Here is a 12140-nt window from a genome sequence, read left to right as displayed (position 1 = left end):
ACTTATTTTAACTAGTATAAAATTTAACGGGGAAAGGGATGGAATAAAAACGAGAATTTACCATTTTCAATAGCATCTGAGCTAGGACGTAAGGCATTTTCATCGGAAGGATGGGCTCTAGGCAGAAGTTCACTTCTATAATGCCAGGCAGAATAGTTAGAAAGATTGCCGCTGACTTTCTTGGTAGAAAATTCAAGTTCTTCGTCAGTTAAAATTCCTGCTTTTGATACGACAAATCTTCGATAATCCCAACAATGAACTAGAAAAGAATGGAAATAACGCACTGATGAGAAGTGATATGTGAGCATGCGTCATTAGAAAGTCAGACAACTTAACGTTAATTCCCGAGACCATTCCTATTTTCTTTTCCAATATGGGTATTTGTGGCCTCTTACAAGCACCTACTCACTCCCAAATAGTAGAAGAGTTACAATCGAGTTACAGCAAAAATCGCACTAGAAGAATCAGATACGAGATATCCCGATTATCCGCAGGAATCGCAAAGTGACGTGACGTTTTCCGATATCACGATGACATTGGATGAGAGCTGAACCGGTCAGTGCGTTCAGTACGCTCTCTTCGTTGCCCATTTCAAAACTTATGCAACGTTCAATGTAACCGAAAGTTCATTTCAACCGACTTTTTTTTTTGTCACTGAATGATTCTCATACTTACCCACCCCACTATTGCCCTTATTTCAGGTTGATAAAACAAACCAAGCTTTACAACCACAGACGAATCAAATTATATTCAGTCATGATTCATTGCTCAACCGGTTAAGACCGTATTGCTTGCTATCGCCCACTCTATGAATCATGTAATGAAATGAATGACGATGGATTATTGCTAAATTATCTGCATGCTGTGATATAATGAAAACTTTGTACAATCTGAAAATACAAGCCTTTCCCTAAATAAAACTCAACAACGGAAATCATTAGCTATTATTCCTCCAAAGTGATTTAAGGCTCAAATTATTCGTGATATGACATCAAAAAAATAGTACAGTGAGGAAAAAGCACTGATTTAAGACTGGTGGCTTCTTCTTTTGCCAGTAAGTCCATTTTAGCTATTGCTAAATTAAGATGGGCAAGATAAAAAATAAAAGAAGTCGTCCAGATATTGATTCTAGCAAGGATATTGCCACAAGTACCCGAAATACATCAGGAAATCCGAATATTCGGAAGCCAGTGACAACTCACATTTCGTTAATGACCCTATCAGAGGAATTTGCGAAGATGATGGACATTATGCGTGAAACTCATAGCTTAGTCCAATCCATTGAACAGCGATTCATTGTAGTAGAAAATAGAATAAAAGCAATTGAATCAGAGCAATTAGCCTTAAGGTCTGAATTCTCCGGGATTAAGTCTTGTACAAATGCTGTAGAAAATGACATTTCTTTGTTGAAAAATGATAATTTTAACCTGCCGTCAGAAGTTAAATATTTTAAAGAAAAGGCCCTGTGTATGCCTGATAGGCTTATGGCTGCAGAATATCTGCCAAACGAAAATAATGCGGTTGTATGGAATGCAGTCAGTGAGGATGAAGATCAAGCTGAAGGTATGTTTACCGAGATATGTACGGATGGACTAAATTTACCAGTGATATCTCATTTTTTAGTTGTTGCAATAAAAAAGGATACTACATTTTTTAAGGTTAATGTAAAAAACCGTTGAAACAAGATTTAAATCCTTAAAAATTGGAAAATCCTTCAAGGAACAAAGATATCAAACAAGGGAAACATTTATGTAAGGGATGATGTCCCATTTTCTATGAAAAAGGCGAGAAAAAAACTATATAAAAGAAATTTCGTCTTAAAGCGATGAGTATAATTTCATGGGTATCCAACACAGTTCCAACATATCTTCAGTTTGAACGTCCGGGTGGTACGAAAGTGAAGTTTACGTGTGATGAATGGATTGAGGAACTAGCACATAAACCTCCTCCCTCTACAACTTCCAGAGGTGCTAAAAAATGAGTGTTTTATTGAATGTGTTTAGTCTACTTATTGGTTAATTATCTTTTCTTTTTCGCTTGGTTTAATCAAATAGATATGGAAAAGTTGATAGTGATGAATTTGAAATGTTTGGGTTAATGATAATTTTTATTTTTGAGTAAATAATTTAAAATGTTTGTTAATTTGAAATTATTTTGAGTGGGTGGTAGCGGGCTGATGTCTTTTTTTGAATGGTTTTGCTTTGTGCCATGAAGCTTGCAATAATGTGCTTTTTTAAATTGTCTATCCGCTTTGCCGGAATATATTTTGTTATTTTTTTTTGTATTTATCTAGGTCTAGATATATGTTTAGTAAATAATGATGTTTTTTGCCACCGCCACCCTCTACCGTCACATACATTAACTTTTATTGATGATGGTTAAGAGATATCGCTTTTACTCCTGGGAACAGCAATGTCCTGCAACTTGAAAGTCGAAGGGTTGATTTTTCCAGCCAGTTTAATGAAAGAATAAATAGAAATTTAGATATTCATGCCACTGAGATTTTCACAAATGAACCATCAAGGTATATTTTTAAAGAGGGGGCACTACCCTTGTATTGTGATAGGGGCCATTTTGGCCTTAACATATTTCATTTGAACTGTCAGGGATCGAATTTTGGGCATAATTTTTTTTCAGAATTAATTAATACTAATGTCTTTCAGGTGATCGCTTTAACTGAAACGTGGTTAAATGATAATAACTCACAATTACTACATATCCCTGGTTATAATTTATATGTAAGGAATCGCGAGTATTACCAACATGGAGGCCTAGCAGCATACATTCAGGCTGATTATAAGGTTTCAATAAGAGAAGATCTTACAATATATAGAGAGAAAGTTTGCGAGTGTTTTGTTTTACATATAACTAGAGAGAATTTGAATTTTTGTATTGTTGTAGTATATAGACCTCCGCAGAGCCTGCTCCAAGACTTTATGGACCTATTTGAAGAACAATTAATGAAACTTCCTATTAACTCTATGCCATGTTATATTATGGGGGACTTTAATATCGACCTTATAGATTAGTCATCTGCTAGCACTGAATTTATTAATAGAAGTCTATCTAATGGGTTTCATCCTTGTATAAATATTCCTACAAGAATTACGGGAACATCAGCTAAGCTTCTGGATAACTTCCTTTCTAATGTGCCCTTGAGTCTTCCCAGGGTCCTTATCAACGATGTATCTGACCACTTTGGATTTTCAGCTAGCTTTAGAACTGTCACGAAGGTGGTTAAAGGTAAAAAATCAAGGATTCCAGTGATCAGTAAAAGTGCGATGGTAAAACTTAAAAATGATATAGAAAAGGTGGATTGATACGATGTTCTAGGCGATATTCAGGACGCTAATTCAAAGTTTGTTTTATTTTATGAAAAGTTGCAGAGTTTGATAAGTCAAGTAGTCATATTGAAACCGTTTAATAGAAAACACTCAAGAAAAAAAACTTGGATTAGTCCTGTGATTTTGAAGCAAATAAATGTAAGAGATAAATTGTTTAGAGCTCAAATAATTAACCCGACACAAGGAAATAAGCAATTATATAAAATTTATCGAAATAGGTTGAATACAATTTTAAGAAATGAAAAAAAGAAATATTTTGAGAAAAGGTTTAAGGAGGTCGAAGGATGCCCTAAGAAAACCTGGGGACTAATAAAAGAAGTAATTGGATTAAAAATAAATAGTGTACCTGATGAATTAGTTAGTTTAATGGGAAAGAATTTGAATTCTGAAAAGGACATATGCAATGAATTTCAGAGTTATTTTTCGAATATTGGTGTGAATTTAGCTATGTCAGTTGTACCTGATAGTGGTGATCCAACGTTCGAGTCCTTACTGAGGGACCCCATTGATGTGTCTCTTCACCTTAGACTTCTAACAGTTGATGAAATTAAAAAAATTATTTATGGGTTGCGTAGTAATTCATCTGGTAGCGACCATATTACTCTAAAAAACACTTAAATGTATTTTTCCTGTTATAGCTGAAGTTTTATGTGGGTTAATTAATGAGTGTTTTCGTCAAGGAAAATTCCCAGACTGTTTTAAAGTTGCCCGTATAACCCCAATTCATAAGGGTGGTATTCAAAATGACCGAAGAAACTATAGACCAATATCTGTTTTACCCATTATTTCCCGTGTTTTAGAGAAGTGTTTTAGTATTAGAATGATGAGTTTTTTGGAGGATCATAAGTTACTGGTAGAGACACAATTTGGGTTCCGTAGAAAAAGGACAACGGAACAGGCGATAATTTATTTGACAACTATTATTAATGATGTATTAGATAAAGGTTTCAAAATAGGTGCTACATTTTTAGATCTGATGAAAGCTTTCGACACTGTGGATCATGAACTTCTACTTAAGAAGTGTGAGGTGTATGGTTTGAGGGGAAAATCATTAAATTTTTTAAGCAGTTTTTTAAGTAATCGTTATCAGTATGTCCAACTAAGTGATTCTTCTGCAGGAAAAAAACGTATTGAAATAGGTGATCCGCAAGGATCAGTTCTTGCTCTTATACTATTTTTGATATTTATTAATGATTTACCAAATTGTCTAAATAATTTTTGCTATAGAATAAATGAACTAATGGTAAACCCGACTAATGAAACAGTTTTACTTTTTGCTGATGACACAATAGCCATTAGCACAGCTAAGACAGCGGAGCTGCTACAGATTTCCATGAAGGAATCAGTTAATAGAATTACAGCATAGCTGAGGGTAAAAAAATTAAGGATTAACATGGCTAAGTCTAACTTTATTATTTTTTCGCGATCATCAAACTTTTACCCATGGATCAAGGAATTAGATATGCCCAATGGCGTTATAAAACGGACTGCGTCTTTTAAATATCTTGGAATTGTAATAGATGAAACTCTATCTTTTAAGGAACATGTAACTTTAACTAACAAAATTCTGGCAAGAAATCTCTGTATAATGAAGAAACTCCAACATTGTTTTTCCAAGTATGTCCTTCGCCATCTTTATTTGTCTTGAATACACCCGTAAATACTTTATTGTTCAATTATTTGGCTCTCTACTTTTTCTTCTATCGTAAAACCGATAAGAGTTCTACAAAATCATGCAGTAAGAATTTTAGCCGGTATATCTCCGCGCAAGTCTGTTCGAGAAATTTACCCAACTTTAAAAATTTTGCCGGCTGCAGGCCTTCGTGAATTCTATGTATTGTGGTTTATTTTTGGACTGCAGCAGGATTTTCAGCCTCGTTGTTTTGGTGATTTATTGTCCATTAGGTCCACTGTTCATTCTCATGATACAAGGAGTAGCGCGGACTTCTGTGTACCTAGAGGTATATCTTCCCGTTCATGTTTTACTGTTTTTTATAGAGGTACGCGGAAATGGAATAGTTTGAATAGTGATATTAAGACTATTGGTGACCCTAATATTTTTAGAAAAATCATTAAGGAACGGTTGTTTGCTGAATATGAGTTTTGACTGATTGTTTTATTTATTGTGGGGTTTTTGTTTATATGATGTTCCCATAGGAAGTATAATATATGATATTATTTTGTATTTATTGTTTAGTGTGATGGTATTAGTGGTGTCGGTGGCCAAGTGTTCTTTGTTTTAAGGATTTTGTTTTCTCTACCTCCCCCACGGACAAGCTTTACTTTTTAGGGGAGGCAGCAATAATTTTTTGTTGATATGTTTTTTTTCAATAAATCCTTCTTCTTCTTCTTCTTATATACTGCCGACAGCAGGAACTCTCGCGATCTCCCTGCAGTTTTTCTTCCATGCCTGTCAACATTCATCAGGTATATCTGCAGTTATTAAGATATACGTATATGCTGGCTCTATACGCTTGAATTTGTCAGCTCTATATGATCCATATTCACCGGTTCTTTTTCAACCAAAAAGTTCACTTGCAGGCTTTTTGTTATCTCCCCCAAGATAGCATTTGAAAATGGCATTTTAACAGCCTTCAATGCTTCTTCTTCTTGTTGTTTGGATTGATATGGAGACACTTTCGCCTATTCTCATCACTGGAATCAAATTAAAAGCCCTGTAGTTTGTTGCTAAGGCTGAGTTTGAACTCATAATCCCGTATTACCAAGCTGAGATTAAAACCGACTCCACCACTACAGGACGGCCTTCAATGCTATTATCCCGGCTTTCAAATACTATTATCCCAAATCACAGTTTATATAATTAGACAGTATGATCATTCTCTATCTCTCCCATTATAAAAACCCGGACATTATAAAACCCATTATAAACATGCTAAACAAGCTAAGGCAGAAAGAAGTGGGAGGAGCTTTTTGTTCACGATGACCAGAAATGATCTGCGATAAGCTTACTGGTACAAAAACCCGGACAAAAACCCATTATAAAACAGGCTAAACAAGCTAAGGCAGAAAGAAGTGGGAGGAGCTTTTTGTTCACGATGCCCAGAAATGGATCTGCGATAAGCTTACTGTATATTCTGTCTACTGTGTCCCAAATATAGCATTTGAAGGACGTGTACACGGATCTCACACTAGCCCTAGAGGGCACCTTATAAGAATATGGAAAAACAATCTTTCGTCGCTCAAAATCCCGTACCTTTTCCGCCAGGCAGAATACAGAAGTTCATATAAGACTTATATCAATTGACTAGTAAAAGAAGAGCCCTTAAAACGATCTTTGGGGAAGAATGGGATTTCAGTCAAGTCTACTCTTCAATAAGAGACTTTTATCTAGTTCTACCCATCACGATCATTTAGTTACCTCCTTCCGCTCTCTTCCCTCGCTATTTTCAGCAGTTCGGGCCTTGGGCCCTCTGAAAGCACACATCTTCAAGTTTCCTTATTTTGTCCAGTAATTTTTCAGTGAATGATCAATTTGAAGATAAAATCGTGACGTCTGTCAAATTTGAGTTTTATGAATTTTTCTATTACAGTCTTAATTTTTACAGATTCATGTATTGTTTTTATTTATAATATGTAATTTATATTTGCAATGTGCTATATTTTTAAATTTATATCATTTAATACATGTTTGTAAAAACAAAACTTAAAAAAGAAGAAACTTAATAAAAGAATTCATTACAAACAAACTTTTCCAGGAGAACGTTATCTACTAAACCAACATACTTAAAAATTTGACCTCGACGTGATTTGAACACGCAACCTTCTGATCTGGAGTCAGACGCGCTACCGTTGCGCCACGAGGTCTTATTGACTAAATTGACAAAAATATTATTAGATGTTTAGAAATTCATCTTACGAGTTCGGTACCTAAACATGGACGTAGGCAGCATATTGTCTGGGGGGGGGGGGGGCAGTCGATAGTGTGATGGAGGGGGAGATGAAGTTATGTCGGCATGGGCGTAGGTAGTTTCTTGCCTAGGGGAGGGGGCAGCTTCCCCCTACCCATTATTTATGTATTTCTATGATTGCCTTTATATATAAATGTAAAGGCAATGTGGCCTATGGAGTTATTAGCCTGAATGAAAGCATTTGTGAGGTCAAAAATATTACATGGATCGAAATATTGATTCTGCTTCTGCAAGTAAAGTGAAGGCCTCGGGGGGGCAGCTGCCCCCTGCCTCCCCCTCCCTACGCCCATGTACCAAAAACAACTTTTTATATATTCCTAAAGTGTTATTAAGGGCAATGTATGGTAAAATTCTACTTTAGCTACTTTTGGCTATCTTGGAAAGGGGTAAAGTTAGGAAAATGAAACTTTCAGGGATGGGTCTACAGGCTAAAATATGTCCTGGGACGGTATTTTGTATTACATATCTCCACGCCTTCTCCCTCTAGAGGGTCCTGAAATTTGCCTACATGACAGGTCTACATATTGAAATTTTGACAAAACAACATTTTACCTTAATTTTCAGTTATCAGTTTCTTTTTCTCTGGCTTTAGTTCTGAAAATGCAATTTCTGATGTTTGAGTAGAATTTTAAGCAGTGTCAATGTTTTTTTTTTAATTTAGGAAATGTATTTGCGGTTCTAGGCGAATACCCACCGGAAAATACCCCCCTACCCCCGCGGAAAATACCCCCCCCCCCCGGAAAATACCCCCCCCCCCATAAAATACCCCCCGTGAAAAATACCCCTCCGCGGAAAATACCCCCCCAGAAAACACCCCCCGTAAAATACCCCCCCCCCCAAAAAAAAAAAAAACCGTGGAAAATAAGGCTTTCCAAATTTGAGAATTTTATTTGAGTTTTATTTTTTAATTTCCATAGGAGGATGGAATTTTGGTACTTGTGTATTATGTGCCACTCACTCAAGTTTACGCTGTGTAAAATTCGTGAACACACCAGTTTTTTTTTAGTTTCTTCGTTACTTTAGAAATAAATTTGCGCTATAGATTTGCACATTAGGGGGGGGGGGTAAGCATAATGGATCTGCATGCAAAATGTATTTGGTGAAATTATTCTGGATATTATATAGATAGACAAAAAATTGTGTTTTAATTCAAAATAAGCGGCCAAGACCGTAGTAAAATGCTACAAAAGACTGATTTGAATGGGGGGAGGGGTGTTTAACCCCCCAGAAATGCCCTCCCCAACGAAAAATGCTCCTCCCCATAGAAATATCCTCTGGACAATTCAATCCAGGCGAAGATTTACCCCGGAAAATTACCCTTAACATCCCCAAGCGTAAAATTAAATCGGCAATGGAGAAAGCAAGACATAAAGAAATTACGTATATGAATTCTTGCAAATTCACCCAGTGCAAAATTTCTTCTTAAAATTTCATACCCTGGAAACTATTTAAAATTCTCCCAGCCACTATATTCATTTATGTTATTTTACTTTGTTCATGGTCGTATATTTGGCTCTAAAATACACTTATTTATCTATCTATCTAATATGCAGAATAATTGTACCAAACACATTTTGCATGCAGACCCGTTATGCTTACCTCCCCCCCCCCCTAATGTGTGAATCTATAGCCCAAATTTATTTCTAAAGTAACGAAGAAACTAACAAAAAAACCGCGTGTTCTCGAATTTTACACAGCGTAAACTTGAGTGAGTGGCGCATAATACACAAGTACCAAAATTCCACCCCCCCCCACCCCCTCGGATATTGAAAAAATAAAACTCAAATAAAATTCTCAAACTTGGAAAGCCTTATTTTCCACTGGGGGTATTTTGTTGTTTTTTTCGGGGGGTATTTTCCACGGGGGTGTTTTCCGGGGGGTATTTTCCGGGGGGGGGGTACTTTCCGCGGGGGGGGGGGGGGGTATTTTCCACGGGGGGGGGTATTTTCCGGGGGGCATTTTCCGCGGGGGGTATTTTCCGGGCGGTATGCCAGGGGGGTAAACGCCGGCCACCGTATTTGCATAGGCTATCTTTAAAACCTTATAAATTGAGATTGAGCAAAGTTGTGAAGCTGAAAACAATTCTGCTGTACTTTCATTTAAGCAGAAGATCTATTTTATAAGGTTTCACTTTTATAACACGCATACTGTTAAAGGTCATCAAAGGTTAAGATTCTCTAGAGGGAGAAGGAGTGGAGGTAGGTACTTCAAAATACCTTTCCAGGACATACTTTAGCCTATAGACCCATCCCTGAAAGTTTCATTTTCCTAATCTAACTCCTTACCAAGATAGCCAAAAGTAGCACAAGTATAATTTTACCCAATGTATCTTAATTCATTCCCTAACTCCCCCTATTTCGCAAATAAATAGACCAAATTATATATTTCTCATACATTCCGCCAACCGTCAATTGTTTTTCTGGTTCTTGTACAGTTGATCCAATTTACGGGTACGTGGGCTGAAACAAGAGAGATGCATTGGCAGAATGATTGGGAAATATATAATTTGGGCTATATATTTGCAATTAAAGGCAACACTCTTTCCAAATAGAGGCACCGATTCAGGGCGGAGAGGGCAGGGGTCAAATATTACATTTTTGGGTACCTAAGTATTATACCGACCACACTGTTATTCTTGATCCGTTTAAAACTGGTTTTTCTGTGTGAACTTGGAGATAATCTGCTTAGTCTAAATGAGGTAAACTATTATGCAGGTATATTTTAATCAAATATTTGATATATAGAGTTGGTTTGGTTAGGTATTCAATATAATGCGTTCTGGGCGGCCTGTATTCCATAATTCTCTGTTGTATTTTCCATAATTTCGTTACTAAAGTATTATATTTTCATCATATTACGGTATATTTCTTAATGATTAACCTGACTTCACTTCTTGAGTGTGGTCGGCAGAATACCTAAGTACCCATTTTTGTTTATCCTAATTTTGAAAAAAATTGCCTTCCCCCACTACATTATAGTGAATCCACGCCCCTATTTCCAAACATAGCAGTCGCTAGCGTCATAATTGCGTCTCTTCACACCTTTTTAATAGACGGATATAGCCGTAGCTGCGCTTGATGCTATCCCAAAAAAAAATTATTTTGTTGTACTCATTTCTTATCAACAGTTGGTAGCCTATATTATATGATTCATATGACCATTTGTTTTTGACATCAAAATGGGAAATAGCTAAAAAAAAAAACAAAGCACTGTCAAACTAGTGCTTCACAAATATTACATTTTGTTTTACAAATATTACATTTGTTTTTTTTAGAAAAAAAACAGTATACCAAAATGAATTTCTAATATTTTTCAGATGAAAATATCTGTTTTAATATTTGTGACGAAAATTTTAAAGTAGAGTAAAATTATTGACATTTTTATAACAATCACATTTCGTCAATAGCATTCAATTCAGGGTTGTAACGTGTAGCTGTGTCGTATCATTTGTTCCACGGCTTATTCATAGCAGTAAATACCCTTTCGATGGGTGATTTTATCCTGACAAACGTAGTATAAATACTAAAATTGCTCAAAAGTTTACATTCTTGAAATGTTCAAAAGATTAGATCCGACGTTTTGAAGTTGAAATGTTCGTTTTATTCATGTCTGCCATATTTCGAGACATATACAGACCAGGATTTACGCAAACACCCACTAGGCCCGGGGCTAGGGGCGCACAATGTCGAGGGGTGCAAAAAAAACACTGAGCGATTTTTTTTCTTAACAAAAACTGAACTGATGTGATTTATCGTCAAAGTTCCGGGTGCACTTTGCTGATCCACTGCCTATTCACAGAAAATCGATTTTAAAACAACACAGGAATTCCGTAGCCACTTATAAACTATCAGATATCTCCCAAGAATGGCAGCTGAGAGCTCGCATTACTTTTGGCTCATCACTCATCAGTTAACTTCTGTTAAGGGCTTCCACAGTCCCCGAATCTTCGGGGATATCCCCGTAAATCACTTGGGCCTAGGGGCACCAAAAACACTTGGCCCTAGGGGCACTAAAGACGTAAATCCGGCACAGGCCATATACTTACAAAAAGTTAAAATTTTATTTTTTTAAATTTGAATTTTTAGTTGAATTCATAAAACTGTTCTCAAACAAATCCACAACTCTTTGAATATCTGGCGATGAAGGTCTCATTATTCAATTCACCCATTAGTATATTTCAAGTTCATCAAAATCCTTTATGGTAAGAATGACCTCCAAACTTTTTAAAATTTACCAGCTGCGGCTTTAATAGACTCTTCATCAATATCAAACCCATTTTACTTTCATCTTTATATAAAATTACGAAAAGAACGGGGAAGTAATTTTATATAATTTTATAAAAATATAATTTTACATATTTTATATAGAATTTCATTTATTTATCATTTAATTTTATATGTTTCATAAGAAATATTATTAAAAGTTTAAAATTATATTTTTTTTAATATTTTATATGCTTCTTCCCTTGAAGGAACTCTTTTCTTTTAAGGGCTAAAAAGTCTATAAATTCCTCAATTACTTTCCTGACTTCAACATCTGTGATACATTAAACCTCTATATTCCAAACAGCCTGATCCATAAATAAAAGTCGTAATTCAGAGGAAGTTTTTCAAAAAAATATTGTTAACATACATGGACGTTTCTCAATACTTTCAAAATAGTCTTTCAATGGGACACGTAGCTTTAAAATTCTTCGATAGCAGGCATTAGCGAATGCCACCTTATTTTACTACAACCTAGTAGCCACAGTTACAAAAGCAGTTACGCTTTTCCGAAACTCCGTCAACGACAGATATCTCCCGTTTGAAGCAACAAATCTCAAAATCGTTGTCAGCAACTAAACTTGTGAAGAAGAAAAGAAGCAAAT

The 12140-nt window shown here is 35.8% G+C and overlaps 1 protein-coding gene and 1 non-coding gene across 2 annotated transcripts in view; both read right to left on the bottom strand.

Moving 5' to 3' along the window:
* Window positions 1–12140, bottom strand: part of LOC148946083 (geranylgeranyl transferase type-2 subunit alpha-like) — a 318679-nt gene that overhangs the window by 277358 nt on the left and 29181 nt on the right. Inside the window, exon 5 of the mRNA XM_089097770.1 lies at window positions 62–259. Coding sequence (XP_088953896.1) covers window positions 62–259 — 198 coding nt within the window. The remainder of the gene's footprint in view (window positions 1–61; window positions 260–12140) is intronic.
* TRNAW-CCA (transfer RNA tryptophan (anticodon CCA)) lies at window positions 7098–7169 on the bottom strand. The gene has a single exon. It is a non-coding gene; the product is annotated as a tRNA-Trp (tRNA).

The sequence above is a fragment of the Artemia sp. Qi Xiang Cuo genome, chromosome 12 (genome assembly GCF_049724085.1).
Source record: "Artemia sp. Qi Xiang Cuo chromosome 12, ASM4972408v1, whole genome shotgun sequence".
Lineage (NCBI taxonomy): Eukaryota > Metazoa > Arthropoda > Branchiopoda > Anostraca > Artemiidae > Artemia > Artemia sp. Qi Xiang Cuo.
The sequence above is the reverse complement of the archived record's forward strand: the minus strand, read 5'-3'. Positions and strand labels throughout refer to the sequence as shown.